Source organism: Agelaius tricolor, unplaced genomic scaffold (assembly GCF_023055355.1).
Source record: "Agelaius tricolor isolate 1412-34295 unplaced genomic scaffold, bAgeTri1.0.p SCAF_9, whole genome shotgun sequence".
Lineage (NCBI taxonomy): Eukaryota > Metazoa > Chordata > Aves > Passeriformes > Icteridae > Agelaius > Agelaius tricolor.
In genome coordinates this window covers 34,290,952-34,306,975 of record NW_027269269.1, presented here as the reverse complement: position 1 = coordinate 34,306,975, position 16,024 = coordinate 34,290,952, and the positions used below count along the sequence as shown (strand labels likewise).

The 16,024-nt window shown below is 40.0% G+C and overlaps 1 protein-coding gene across 1 annotated transcript in view; it reads left to right on the top strand.

Annotated features, from left to right (window-relative positions):
* UVRAG (UV radiation resistance associated) overlaps positions 1 to 16,024 on the top strand; it is an 88,348-nt gene that overhangs the window by 68,315 nt on the left and 4,009 nt on the right. The window contains exon 14 of the mRNA XM_071433645.1: positions 6,837 to 6,928. Within this exon, the coding sequence (XP_071289746.1) occupies positions 6,837 to 6,928 (92 nt within the window). The remainder of the gene's footprint in view (positions 1 to 6,836; positions 6,929 to 16,024) is intronic.

Below are 16,024 nucleotides of genomic sequence, written 5' to 3'. Positions count from 1 at the left end.
AATCAAAGAAGGTAAAAGGGAATTAGGTCTGTTATCAGATGAGAATATAGTTTCCCTGATCACTTCTGAACCATTCCTGTATGTAGACTTCATGCATGAATTTCCCCTGCCTTTCAGATGGAAGTGAATTAAAATTCTCCAGGCTGAGAGGAGAGGAAAGGAGACAGGCTGTTCTTGGGGCAGGAGGAACCAGTGGTGAGAAAAAGTTTCCATCTCAATTTGATGCAGTTTGTGAGAGCAGAATCAGCCAGAGCTCTGTGAGGACATTTTGCTCTAATGTAGAAATGAACTTTTCTGAGCTGTACTAGTGACTATCTTGGTCGAGGGACTGTGTAGCATCTCCAATGTTAGTTATCACTCTTACAGGTCAGAGTGAGAGAGTAAGGGGCCCTCAACATCACAAGGACATGGACTTGTTAGAGCAAGTCCAGTGGAAGCCACAGAGATGTTCCAAGGGCTGGAGTCCCTTTGCTCTGGAGACAGCCAGGAGAGTTGGGGGTTCAGCCTGGAGAAGGGAATGCTCCAGGGGGACCTTAAAGCCCCTTCCAGTGCCTAAAGGGGCTTCAAGAGACCAGGAGAGGGACTGGAATGACAGAACAAGGGAGAATGTCTTCCCACTGCCAGAGGGCAGGTTTAGATGGGATATTGGGCAGAAATTCTTGGCTGTGAGAGTGGTAAGGCCCTGGCACAGGTTGTCCAGAGAAGCTGTGGCTGCCCCATCCCTGGAAGTGTTTGAGGCCAGGCTGGACAGGTCTCAGAGCAGAGTGATTTAGTGGAAGGTATCTAGGCCCATGGTGGCATGATAAGGACTGGATGAGTTTAAAAGTTCTTTCCAACCCAAACCATTCTAGGATTTTGTGATTAAGTGGAAATTATCTTATTGATATCAGCATCTCCCTTGTAAATGTGGGACAAATCAGGTTAGTTCAGACTAAGCATGCTTTTAAAATTACTGATTGTAATTATCCTTCAATGGTATAGCATAAAATGCAGTTACCTCCTCTTACTGCTTTGGTTGCTGTTTGTGTGCCTTATTTGCTCTTGCTATATCAAAATTGTGGTGGGAGTCTTTTAAGATGGTTTTAGTGAAGGCTTTAGGCACACTGGGTTGGCTTGTGGAATTTGAAAGAGTATGCTCAATGAATTAATGAAGGACATGGGTCTTCAAGGATGTGGATGTAACTTGCTTTCTTGTTAGTTTAATACTCTTGAATGAGTTGCAAAGTAAACAGCTGCTTTTCAGGTGTAACTCTGGGAGATGGACACAGGCATATAAAGATAAGTCATAATATCTTTTGAAATAGCTGTTATATTTGAGCACTTCCTCTTGCTTGGGTGAGGGCTGTCACTACTGTAGCAGTCCTCCATTTGCTCCTTCTAGAAGCAAGATTGAGAAATTCAGACTTGTTATAATCACAGTGGTTATTTTTCTTTTTTCAGCTCCCACTTCCCCAAGAATCTTAAAAAAGTTTAAAAAACCCTTTTGTTTAAGTGTGAAAAATGAAAATGATTTTTAGATGCTTAGTTTGGAGGTACATTGTCTGAACAGCTGTTGATACCACAACATGTTTCAGTAATGTTGTAGCATAAGGGTTTTTCAGTAAACTCACATAGGCATTCAGAGCTAGAACAACTAGCCAGATTCAATAAAACAAAGGCAAGAAAAAAATTTTATAATTGCTCCCAAAAGATATAAACACACACAACTGTTTATATAGCAGCAGGCCTTATTTCAGTGATCCCCCATAGTTGTTTATATAGCAACAGGCATTATAACAACACTTCCCGTTTTCTTTATTGCAGTGCTTAGTAATCTGAATCTCTGCCAGTGTTCTATCCTACTCTGACAAAGTCACCCAGGATCTTGTAAAACAATTAACTATGTCATTTTATTAAAACTTCTAAAACTTAATATTTCTGTTTGACATTCTTAATATTTCGGTGTTTGACATTCTCTGAAAACCTTGTGCAAATGCTTGGCTTGTGACCAACTCTGCAAATTTGATTGAAACAATAGTTTTGGTTCTATTTTTCTCTGTAGGTTTTCACATTTGTGGAACAGATGTTTTTTTGAAATTCTTGATGTTATCAAGAGAAACTCCTCATATAGCTGAAAATAATTCAAAATTGTTTTTGACTGCCTTAATATTGCAAGATCTTTGCATAGTGTAATAGTGGGTTGAGTCCACCTGTTGTGTAGGTACAGGTACTGCTACAACATCAAGAACCAGTTGCCTGCAGTGGGGACTAAGGGAAGTCCAAAATACAGCAGATTTTGGCATAGACTTGAATATTATGCACAATATGTACTAAAGGGGCTGCTATTTTGAGCTTTAATAACATATTCTGGCTGTTAGACAGCTTCCACATGGCTTAGAACAAGATGAATATGGCTGGGGAAACAATATGAGAAATGATGAACAGATGAGGTTAGAATTGGAGTCATTCTGCACTCTCCCCCCCCCCCAAAAAAAAAAGATAATTGAGCCCAGGTACTCTGTGGTTTCTGGCTGGAAGTAAATGTATATGCTTGTATACCATTAGTTATGAAATAGTGCTGCAAGAATTAGGATAGGAAGTGGACAGTTGTTTTTTGCACATAAATGCAGGATATCATTGTTTTTCTTAAGAGCAGGCATAGAGTGGCAAACCTCCTCATTTTGATCTTGGGTGCAACCTGCAATTACCCAGCAATAGAAAGATAACTAAATGGTTTCTTTTAAAGCCAACTTGATTGAAAAACCTCAGTAGTCCTAGTACTTCTTATAGACTTTATAGGAAAGTAACTGAACTTTTGCAGATTTGTATTTTAGTTAGTTAACAAATGATGTATCTCTACTGGTAGATTTGATGAATGAACATTTTTGCTGTGGAATTGTTACCTTTAGGAAGGCAGTAAACTTTTCTGTTGTCTAACATGATTTTAGGTCATGATTTTTAAGTCTAACAGTCCAGTTGATGAAATGAATCCTTAGAAGCTGTTTGGTTGGCAGTGGAGTAGAGATGCTCAGATTGGAGCTGTTCACTGCTGGTTCACTCACTCACCTTCCAGTGTAAGTTCAGACCATTGCAGAGAAGGAAATACAGGTAGAAACTGGAGCAGCTGAATATTATTTTTTCTCATCCTAGAGTGTAAAATAATTATGCCTATTTTGTTACAATTTAACTTCAGTTTGTCATGCCTCACCTACAGCTAATGCTGTGGTTTTGTTGGTATTAGTTTTTAAAGGAAATTTAGTCTTTAAACACTTTCTTAGAAAGCTAATACAGGTTTTTTAAGAATAAATCTACCTTTTGCTCTGAGAACCACTGTTTTAAATGCAGCTTATTTTAACATTTATGGTTTTCTGTGATTTGGAATATATAGGTATAATAGAAAATACCCACTGGTATGATTAGCTGGTTTTCTATAGAGAAGTTTGCCTTAAAATGTATTGTCCTATTTCTTGAGATTTCTCTGTACAGATAATTCTTCAAATTCTTCTGCCTTGAACTGTTCACAAAATATGATGCATCTTGTCTCCTATATCTTGTGTCTGTGGAGTAAGTGTTGTTAGTAACAAACATGAGAGCAGCACTTGGGAAAACAAAGCTGTGCATAGGAGCTAAATATTGGTATAGAAATCAGAATTAATATTTTATCACTGGAACATCATTAATGATTTACTCAAAGTTCTGTGGAGAATACATGGTGTTCTATGTGAACACAAGTCTGGGACACCTCTTCAATTAAAACAGGCACATTATCTTTGGATGGCTGGGTCTGTAATATCCTGAAGAAACAATCAGATCTTTAAAATCTTGAATAAAATGCTGCTTTTGAAAATTATTGCAGTAGAAACTTAGTGTGGAGATGGGTGACTTTTAATAGCGACAATTGAAATTTGAACAATTTCTTATGAGAATCAAGACAGCACATGGTTACCTCTGTCTGCTCTTGTTTTCCTGCCCTCTTAATTCTTATGGGCAAAGCAGCTTCTCCCTGCATTTTTCTCTTCTTAAAATTGATTTTGATGTTAAGAAGTACTTGTGTGAATCCTACTGTAACAAGTCACAGGGAATCATAGAATGGTTTGAACTGGAACAGACCTTAAAGATCATCCAATTCCACCCTCCTGCCATGGGCAGGGAAACCCCCTCTAGATCAGGTTGCTCCAGGCCCTATCCAGCCTGGCCTTGAGGCCCCATCCTTCCAAACCTGAGGCAGCCCCAGCTTCTCTTGGCAACCTATGCCAGGGCCTTGCCATCCTCACAGCCAAGAATTTCTTCCCAGTATTCCATCTAACCCTGTCCTCTGTTAGTTTGAAGTCATTCCCCCTTGTCCTGTCATTTCAGGCCCTTGTCCAAAGTCCCTCTCCAGCTCTTGGAGCCCCTTTAGGCACTGGAAAGGGCTCGGAGGTCTCCCTAAAGCCTTCTCTACTCCAGGCTGGACACGCCCAGCTCTCCCAGCCTGTCTTCAGAACAGAGGTGCTCCAGCAACCCTTGATGTATCTCCATGGCCTCCTCTGGATTCAGACTTTATGACTGTTGTTCAGTGCCTTACTGTTTATTGGATGAGGTGGATTAACTAGCCCTGCATGTGTGGTGTTGGATGTTCAAAAAATTAAACTTAAGGGAAGGTGTATAAGAAATGCTTTATGAATTGGAGAAAAAAAACAGTCGTTACTAATATTTGTTATTTTACATTGTCAGTGGTTAAGGAGAGGAGGAAGAGGAATTCTGATCTTTTAAGTAAAAGAAGTTGTTTTTCAGCTCCCTCCACTCCTTGTTTGCATTTGTTTTGTGTTGTACCTGTAGTGGCCTGCACCATGCAGCAAAGCAGAGATTTCTTTGTCAGGATATGTGAGACCACTGCAGAATTATGCGAAGCAGGAGTTAACCTTTGCTGCATTCATGGAGTGATAATTTTGAATCCAGACTAAAACCCAATTCATCAGCTGATTTTTGAATGTTGTTTTCTCTTCCTAGAAGGCAGATAAGTTTTTCAGTGATTTCTGGGTTTGTAAATACATCAGCAGCAGCTTGTATTGAGGCAAACACAAGGCAGTATTACTTTGCTTTTAATTAATTACAAAGCTAAATAGTATGCAGTTTATGAAGTGAAATAATAACTTTTTCTAGGGGTTTAATGGAACTTGCATCCTAACTTTACTTAATATGCATCTCTACTATTGGAAATACGAAAATGTCTTTTAATAGAAGCAGTGGTTTTGCTCATGTTTGGATACTGGGGTCTCCCATGAATTCTTCTGATCTTGGCTGTTGGACAGATCCCTTAATCCACCTTATTTTCATGCTCTGAAACCTTAAAATGTAAGAATGACTATAAAAAGGGGTATTCCATGAACTTTTCATTGTTGGGGGAGAAACAAATGTAAAGTTTTTGAGTTGGTGGGTTTTTTCTTCTTTATTTCTTTTGCTCCAGGCTAATTCTCCAGTTAACAAATTCCACTGTAATCCCATCAGGAGAATGTGGTGATGGTTTTGTAATTTATATTGTATGGTTGTCTTAATCCAGGTTCTGTCATTGTAGCAGAAAATATGAACCCAAGCCCACCATATGATTTGGCTTTGTCCATATGGAAATAATAAACTGTAATAAATGGCCAGCTGTTGTACAATGCAGTACTGAGGGTGATTTTCTTCCAAAGTAATTATTCTTTCTGAAACTCAGACAAGCACAAAAATGATTCCCAATTTCAGGAGTCTTTTTCTCTGTAAAATGGATTGTTTGGGAGAAGTCAAAAATTTTTGAAACTTAGGATACTTTCCTGTATCTTGCTGTCAGGAATTGTGGAAACAGGTGTGTGATTCTAAACAAAAGAAATTTAACTTTGAGTGAGACTGTTCCATGTTTCAGCAAGTAGCTCTATCAGCACTAAATTTGTGCAGTTGCTGTGTGTGCCTGTGTTGGGAGTCCAGCAGAGACTTCTAAAGCGTGTTAATGTATGCTGAGAACTGCGTATTCAATTGGTAGTGCATCATTCCAGCAGCCTTAGAGATACTGTAATGTAGGCTGTTGGGGTCTTTTTTCATATTTTAACCACACAAGGGATCATTTCTCTGCAAAATTTCCCTGAAACTTTGAGATTCAAACTTGAAAGACAGACTTTTTCCCTTCCATGTGCTGTTTTCTTCAGAGGTATTTTTAATTTGGTGACTTGTTAAACATGGAATTTATAATTCTCACCAGTGACAGTTATGTCACATGGACGACGTAAGAACACCTTGTAGGAGTCAATATTCAGGTTAAAGTATGTCAGTGTTTAAAGCCTTTCCCTTCACTAAGTAGCATCTGATTTGGGTGCTGGATTTAATTATGATACTGATAACAGGTAAATAAATGCTGATATAAACTGTCTAAGGATCACAGATATTGATCAGTTGTGTGACAATATGTATTTTTACTCACTGATGTATCTATAATAATTCCATTACTGATTCCAGTTTACACTGATACACACAGACTGACAAGTACACACAAAAAATATTTGGAATTCATGAATACAGAACATTGTGACAGAATTTGGTGTCTTCCCATAAGGGCTGTGTTTTTATTAAGCTGTGAACCTGCTCTCCTGTTGCAGATAGTAAATGGAGAAAGTGTAAGGAGGTTTAAGAGTCAGGTTGACTGATTATTTTGTCCCTGTTCTTGGGTGAGTTTCCTAATACAAGTAGTAAATAGACCATTTTCTTAAGGGGAATAAATATCTTGGAACTGCTGGATAATCATCCTAAACTTTCTAAAAACCTAGTGACTTAACTGACCCTGATGTTGTATTCTTTGGGATTTGGAAAGCTGTGCTAATTTTAGGATTTTTTTTTCTGGTTTTTAGCTTAGATACCAGCATGGGCTGAGTACTCCAGATCTAAGGCAAACTCTTCCTAACCTGAAAAACTTCATGGAGCTTGGACTGATGGTTAGGTGGTAAGTATTTTTTGTAATTTATAAGAAAGAGGTGGGTACTACAAAAAAATTGAAGGTAAGGATTTGTCTCAGACAAGCAGCTCCTCTTCACAAGCTGAGAATGCTTGGTGAGATTATGACCTTCCGAAAATACAGACTCTCTAACTGTCCACAACATTCTACTGTTTTCTTATGCTCTTAGAAGCTCTTCCATATGATGGGCCCACAACCCTTCTCAGAGATTGATGTTGTAAGGGAATCCTGTTTGAAAAAACAATGTTCTTCACTAGAGGGAGGTGAATTAACTGTTGTCATAAGACTGTATTTAATGTTTGGTAGCAGGTGCACCTTCTGTACCAAACTGCTCAAGCAGAACAAGTTGTAGCCTGGGCAGTCCCTGACTGTGTAATTCAAGTGAGCTGCACAGGAATCTAAAAGATAAGCAACACAACCTCTCTGTAGTATAATTGCTGCTAATGAACATAGCTGTTGCATGTTCACTGTTGTTGCTAAATGAGGAGCTACATTAATAAATAACTGAAGGTTATAGCATCTTCCATGGGAATCCCGTGTACTTCTGTTCTGATTCACTCTGGAGGATTCAGACTCATCTTCTTCTTGATTGTCTGCAGAAAATCAAATCAGACAGGTTTCTGTGTTTTAAGGCTAAAGTTAGTTTAGGTTTATCTTGCAGCAGTTGTTTGAGCAGGAGGCTCAACCACTTCTCCTTAAACAGAGGTGAACTTCACTAAATGTGAAGAACAGTTTACTACCCAGTGGATTTCAACAAGTGATGGTTTGTAATCACATGGTTTTAATTTATGCTCTCTGAATTGCGTGCACTCATGCAGTCTCTTGCTTTAAGCAGTTATTTTGTCCTGCATTCTCATCTAATCACAGAATCATAGAATGGTTTTGTTTTCCTGCCTTCTTAACTCTCATGAGCAAAGCAGTTTCATCTCCCTACATTCTCCTCTTTTTAAAATTGATTTTGATGTTGAAAAGTACTTGTGTGAATCCTACTGTAACAGGTCACAGGAATCATAGAATGGTTTGGGCTGGAAAGACCTTAAAGATCATCCAGTGCCCACGCCTTGCCATGGGCAGGGACACCTCCCAGTAGATCAAGTTGCTCCAAGCTCCGTCCAGCCAAGCCTTGAACATATCCAGGGATGGGGCAGCCCCAGCTTCTCTGGCAACCTGTGCCAGGGCCTTGCCATCCTCACACAGAAGAATTTTTCCCAATATTCCACCTAACCCTTGCCTCTGGCAGTGGAAAGCCATTCCCTCTTGTCTTGTTGTTCTAGGCTCTTGTCCAAAGTCCATCTCCAGCTCACTTGGAGCCTCTTCAGGCATTGTCAGGGGCTTTAAGTTATCTGGAGCCTTCTCTTCTTCCAGCCTGAACACCCCCACCTCCAGGTTGCTGTTTGGAGCCTTGGCTAAGGAGAACAAATATAGGAGTAGGAAAAGTTTCCTCTTTCAGCAATACTGTAAAAAGTGTTGCCTGATGGAAATTCAGTTCAGCCAACAGAGGAAGTAAATGGGTCCTGAGAAAAGGAAGCTCAGCCCCTTGTGCAGCTTTATTCTGTAAGTAATTTCAGAAACAGCTGAAAAGATTCTCCCTGCTTATGTTTTTTCTCTAGCAAGATGCATAAAGAAAAGCCTTCTTCATTAGGAAAATACCACAGTGAGTTTTCATGTGGTATCCATCACAGTAGTGTAAAAATCCTCAGATGATGTGTGGTCCCCTCAGAAAATCTGAAAATGAAGGGCCAGACTGTGATGTCTGTAGCATTTCTCTCTGCTCATCAGTAGAGTGGGAGGGGTGCAGGTCATGGTTGTCTACTACAGTCTGGAATAAGCAGAAGTGGGTTGACACTGGAACATATGAAATAGGAATTATTTTCAGTGTGGATACCTGTTCTTCCATTTTGGCATGTGCTGTCTCTGAGGAACTGATCTGCAAACTTTAGTTATGCTTTGGAGATTTTGCCACCATACAATCCTGTTGTTGTTTTCTATAGGTGATGCACAATCATTAACAAAACAAAGCACTTTTATTTTTTTGGCTGGATAATATTTCCATATAGGAATATTAAGCATAGTTCTTCTGGAGTATCCCATTCCCTTCTCCTCATGGATGTCTATGCCTCATTTCCTTCTCATGTCCAGAAGTTGTATGAATAGTTGTTCATTTTAACTTATATTTTTTTTAAACTAATGATCCCAATCAATGCTTCTTAGTACTTCCTAAAAATATAAATGGAAATGAGGCTTTACAGGGAGTCTGTTTTGAGGGGAAAACTGGCTAGACTTTGATAATTGGATAGAATACAGATGTCCACTGTCCTGTGGATAATACCTGATTACTAACATGGAAACGAGCAGACAATCCACTAGCTGATAAAAGGAATATTTGAAGGAATTTTTGTTTTCAGGTTACTGTGAGTCATGTGATACCCTCTGACACAAACTGTAGTCAGTAAAATATTTCCAGGTTATTTGGTTATTTTTTGTTTGCAGGGTAAGAGCAGGGAGACAAGAGGTTTTCTTATCCACATACTCACTTGCACTGCCTGATTTGTTTGGTTCTCTTGCTGGTCTTCAGTTTCCTTTCTGAGCACTGTAGCTGGGTTTTTCTGAATTTAGGTTCTGTCACCACCATAATCATTACCATTTTAGATTAAAAGCAAACGCAAAAAAATCCTCCATGGCTTTTGTAGAAGAGCTCACTTGTTTCATTTATTCATTAGAGCAAATCTGGCTGTAAAGTGTCTGCTTCAATCTTCTGTGAGTTCTCCTGTTTTGCCTGGAGCTGTGGTCTAGCCTGTGGCCCTTTGGAAGGTCTGCAGAGTCCAGTGTTTGTCCATCAAGGTTTAGTGGCTGGTTCCCTGAGCCTGGTGAGATTTGTGTTGTCTTGGTTTCTCAGGCATTACACTTAAATGATTAATAAATGTTTTTCACATCCCAGCTTGTGTGATTTATTGCAGCAAGCTTGCAGATCTGCAATCTCTGCTTCCACCTTCATACCTCTCCTGGTACCAATATTCTGCTGTGTTAACTTTTGTCCCCCAAATCTTTTGTTTCCTTTTGGGAATACCTCTCTCTGTTTCTACTTTTTTAGTCTTGGAGTTTCATTGGCTTCCAGAAAAGTAGCTCAGTTTTTTAGGTTAGCTTTTGTGGGTGCAAAAGCCCTATGCAGATTTTGTCTTAAATACTTTTTCTTGTGAGCAGGCAGTTTATTTCAGCATTTGAGACTGAATCATAGAAATGTTTGGATTGGAAGGGACCTTAAAGGCATGTTGTTCCACTCCCTGACCAAGGGCAAGACACCTTCCACTAGACCAGGTTGCTCCAAGCCCTGTCCAACCTGGCCTTGAACACTTCCAGGGATGGGGCAGCCACAGCTTCTCTGGGCAACCTGTGCCATCACCATCCTCACAGCCAAGAATTTCTTCCTAATCTCTGATCTCAATCTCCCCTTTTTAGTTTAAAACCATTCCCCCTTGTTCTGTTTCTCTCTCCCTCTTTTAAAAAGTTGCTCTCCTTTCATAAGCCCCCTTCAAATCCCCACTTTCATGTAGCCAGTCCATTTTTAACATTTTTAATTAAAATAGTTTTATTTCTTTTTGTGTGTTTAGATTTACTTTCCCCAAGATTAGGCTCTTTAGATTATGGTTGCATTAAATCATTAAATCAAGAGACTCTGACTCATTTTCTCTCCTATTCTTCAGCTTTTTTCTTTTTTCACACTGTAACTTATGAGGGATAGTATTTGTGATTAACAGAAAGTAAAGAACATGCTGCAAACCTGAGCAGTCCGGCAAGAAGATTTTTTCTTAGTGAATAGACAGTAGACTTATCTAATGCTGGCAAATATATGATACTCCTTTTGAATGGCTTGTCAGTAGGCTGGGAGATGCCCTTTTGAAAGCTTTTAAAGGCTTTCCTCAAAAATACATGAGTGCCAAGGCTTAAATTTGTGTTTTGAGGCTATGTCTTGATTAATATACTGATAGAATCAAGAGGAGCCCAAAACTTCTTAGTTATAAAAACTCCAGTGGCTTGATTTATGGAGATTTCATTTTTTAAAATTTTCATTTTAGCTGCCAAAAGATGCAGTTTCATCTTAACTTCATATTGGCAGCCCTCCTATTGCTATTGTACATTATTTTACCAGTAATCTCTAAGAAGGTGAGAAACTATCACTGCTTTTTAGCACAGTTGACATGATATTGGCTCTGAACTGCTCATGGAGCCTCAAGCATTTCAGATAGCTATAAACCAACTAAACCACCTTCATTTAGTGTTCTTACTGCCATGAGGTCATAGTTTACAACACAAAAAGATCAAATGATGTTTAGGGTTTTGTGGTTTTTTTAAAGCATTCTCATAGCAAAGAGCTGTAGCTGTAGATTTTGGCTTTTGGCCAGGCAATCAAAATTTAGTATTTTGTCCAGCTGTGATCCAGTAATGTTCCTCACAGGAAACATTTTGTGTGGAGGAAAAGATACATATTTGAGCCTGTAAATTGTATGTTGTCCCTCATATTGCTTTACAGTTTCTCTGAGCCACTTGCAGACAGATTGAATAATCACAGGTGACTCTGACCGAAGAAACGTTTTATCAAAACTGCAACCAGAATGTGTTCACTAAGAAAATAATTTCAGAAATGTTTGTGTCTTACTTCAGTCACTTTATCTCACCTGTTTACTGTGGGGAGTCTGTGTCTTCCACCTTAAGGCTAAGAATGCTCAAAGTGACTACTTGGAACTAGCGAAAATTAGTATTTTGGGAGAAAATAGCTACTTTGTCATTTTGCTGCCAGAAGAACTTAGAGCTGAAGTCAGACTGTTAGAATTGGCTTTTGAGATTTGGATACAGTTGAGACATTGAAATTGGTGACCTGAGGCTTCTCAATGCCTTTTTTTTTTTATAATTTAGAAATCCTGCTTTCTGACAGGAACTGTACATTCCCATATGCGTAACCAGTTCTAGTGTCATCCACTAGACTAAAAGTCATCAGGCCCTAATGACAGTTAATCAAATCAGTTCTTATACTCCACAAGTCACAGGCCATTCTTTTTGGACAGATGTCCACACCTGTCTGGTGTCTCAGGAGACCAGCCAAGGGATTGTTGCTGGAAGCTGAATCAGCCCAACCTGAGCAATTCAGCTCAAGGCTGTGCCTTAGAGTAAAGGGCTGTGCTCCTGCAAGCCAAACCCTTCTCACTGGGGACAATACCTCACAGTCTCTAAAGTGTGTGAGTAACTGGATGATAGTTTTCTAAGATTACTCTCTTTTTTTATATACTTTATATATTTTTATTAATTTCATGAGCTGTGAAGCTCAAAGGTCAAGGGACAATGTCTTTAAACTGATGGAGGGTGGGTTTAGTTTAGAAATTAGGAAGCAATTCTTCCCTGTGAAGGTGGGGAGCCTGTGTTCAATGCTGCGTTGGATGGGGCTTGGAGCAACCTGGTCTAGTGGAAGGTGTCCCTGCCCATGGCAGGGGGATTGGAACTAGATGGTCTTGAAAGTTGGTTTCAAACCAGACCCTTCTGGGATTCTTTCTCTGGACTTTACCTTGATATGAATGCTGAGAATCCTAGTAACAGTACAGCCTCAAGGAAAACACAAATGGAATAGACACCCTCCATCACCTGCTTGTTTTCATAGGTATTAATAGCAGCCATGTGTTTTTGAGCCCTGTGCCTCTGTCTAAACGTTACTTTTGAACTAAAACCTCAACATGACTTCCCACACTCATCTGGAGGGAGGTGATGGCACAGGAAAAAACATGTAATCCACTGTATCCAGAGCCCTTATGGTTTTGTTTTACTTGCCTGCAAGACTATGACCATTGTTCTACTTAAAAGAGAGCTATTTATCTTCTTATGTCTGCCTTGTAGACACTTGTCACTCAGCCTGAGATTGTTGCCTAGGTTGCCCCTGTGATCAAGAAAAGGCATCCAGGGAAGATGACTTTCCCAGGGATCATAACTGGCTCTCAAATAGGGGATTACCACCCTTCTCTCAGTTTTCTTCTCCAGTGACTGTGGAACTCTTGAATGACTGATCTCCAAAACCCTTTATACATATTTACTTCTATCTAGATGCCTTAGATAATATTTGATAAGCAGATAAACCATACTATTGACTTCATTCCTCCATTCTCAGATTTGGGATGTTATCCTTGTATTTATTCCTGACTGAAGCTCAACCCATCCTATTCATATTTATTGGTAGCAATGGACAGAATTCTGAATTCTGCTCCCATATTTCTCCAGCAGTTTAAAACCTGGTTTTGAAGCCTTAAGTTTCATGACATGCATTTCAGTGCATGTCATGTCAACCACGGAATCTAAAAAAAAAAAAAAAAAAAAAGTAACTAGAATAAACCTTCACAACACTTCTCCTATCCCCACACCTTCTTTTCTCTCCCACTGACAATGTAAAGAGACAAAACCTGGGACTTTCAGTCAGTGTGCCACCTCTTCTTCAGTTCTCTTAGGGATAGGAGTCTCTCTTGCCATGCCATGGAGACTTCTCCACCAGAAACATTTCTCTTTGGCTTTAGGGTCACAGTGAATCAGCCACCCGGGAAAGGAAAATCTGTTTGCAGTGTGAAAGTCTCTCCCATGCCTTGTAGTTTTCCCACAGTTTTCATGGGCCATGCCAACTTATGGGGTACTAAGGATGAGCTGTAATAGCATAAAAGCAAAAGTTCTCTTCAGCCATCTCTAGGAAACAGAGGTTTTCTTCTTCTATTCCTGGGGCAAAGTTTCTCATCTCTCTCATTTCTTTCTGTTCAACCTACTTCAACATCTGCTTACTTCAACACAAGTGCTTCTGCTCATGGCTGTGGCTAGAATGCTACATCCCCCCAATGCATTCCAAGAGTTACAGGGAAAAAATTTAAGTCTGATGTATCAGTTATATCTTAAGCATAGCCTTAAAAGAGAATTTCAGCCCAAGACTAAGGGATCTCCTCAGTCTCCTCCCATCTAGGATTTGACTTCACTGACTGCAGTGTCCCATGTTGTTTTCTCTCATGTCTTCATCCTTTCCTTTTTCCTGATTCAGGAGAGAATTGGTCTTCATAGGTTCATTTGTTCTCAAGCTTTATCAACTGAAACAGTTTTGTATAGAGTTCTGCAGTGCTGGAAGGTTGATCTCATCCAGGCTCTTCATTGGGGGAATCACTCACCGTGCCTCTCTGTTGGTCACGGGGTCTTCGCCGACACCGTGTGAGTCATGCTAGCTGGTGGCACCATCCTGTGTCTTCTCTTCATGAGGGGCACTGTTATAAATGAATACTCCAATTTAATAATTAAGGAAATTTATTAAATTATCAAAGTATAAATTTGGAAAAAGCCACAAGCAAATTGACTCTGAGACAGGCGATCAGGGTCGGGGAGACTTAGGACTTGGCCTCTATTGCACCAAAGTCCCTGTGGGTCTCCAAAATGTCATTTCAAAGGGATCTGTTTTATACAGTCTTTTGGGCTCTGGAAGGGGGCTCTTCTTTAGCATATTTTAGCATATTATCGTAGTTTTTTCTTTCTTGCTACCTTGTTTCCCGGAACCGGTGGATAATTCCTGGAATCCTGTCAGGTGAAAACTTTATGGGATGAACTTCTAACAATGCCTATCAAATGCCTCCTGCTGGGATCTTGTCAGATGGAAAGAAATCCCTTGAAATATACATCCTGGTGGACAGTGTCCTCCTGGTGTTTGAATCTCCATTCTTTATCACGTAGCCTATTACTGCTTGTTGCCCAAAACTGGCTTGGTACACAAGATGCTGTGGTTTTAATTTCCTTTAGCACAAATTATTATATAACATGTATCACAGGCATCAAAAAAAAAAAAAAAAAAGAAAAGCTGCTGCTGCTGCTTTTGTCCTTCTCTCAGCAGCATGGTTGGCTAAAAGCAGCCAAGCAAACAAACTTCATTGCAAGCCATGCTGAGATAGCCACTGCAGCACAGTGCTGCCCCAGCCACACCGATTTCGGCCGGGCAGTCCCAGCCACACGGCTGCTGCCAGCCTTGGGCTGTTCCCAGCACTGGTCCCAGCCACATGGTTGCTCCTGGCATTGGGATGGGCCCCGAGGGCATGGCCCAGCAGTGCTGCCAGAAAAAAGGACCAGTGGGGTTTGCAGGAAGTGGCTTGGTCCTGCTGGGAAGGGACAGGGTCTGGCAGGCTTCCTGGGAAGGGGCCTGCATCACAGCAGAGCCTGGCCTGGCCAGCTCCCAATTACCTGTTCCAAGGCCAGAAGTAATAGAGCTTTTCACGGGCTTACCTGTCCTTAAATATGTTTTCACAGAGGCCTATGCAGCTCTTCTGGTTTAACTGGGGGTCAATCTTCAAACCTAGCCAACTGTTTGGGTGTGCCAGATCCCCACAGGGAACCACCCTCGCAGCCCATGGACTCCCTCCCCACCTAAAAACCCCAAACAATCTGGTAAACCATGACACAAGATTTTCCCGTGCCAGACAAAACATTTCAGGCCTTGAGCAGGAGTTTCTTTTAAATGAAGTTTGTGAAGGATATCCTGACAGTGGTTGAATCTTAGAGTTGTATATTCAGTAGATCAATAATAGCTGGGTTTTTTACTATTTTTTTTAAATATTTGGAAGGAAAATGAACCAGCTGTTTATGTTCATGTATAGCATGCTATTTATATACAGGGTGGTGATTATAGTTGGATAAATATTGAGCTGACGAAGGAAAGTTCTCATAACACACCTGAGATGACATAAAGTGGATTTATTTTATTTATTTATTTATTTATAAAATGTAATTTTATAAATTACAGAGCTTGAGACAGTGAAAGTAGCTTGTAGAACTGTACTACGGTAAGTTAGATTTGTAAATTATGCTTGATTGGTTCATGTTCCTTAAGAAATAGAGGTTGGCAATTGTCCAAAGAGTTTTGGAATGACTGGCACAGAAAAGCAGAAGATCTGGCAAGAATAGCCCTCTGCAAATAGTGAAGTTGTTGTGGTTTTTCTCCTTTGTGCAGCTGTCAGGGAAGTCTGCTGTTGTATTCTTTGCTCATAGAGAATTCAGATGTTATTACTCACTTTTGAAGAGTTTATGATGACCCAA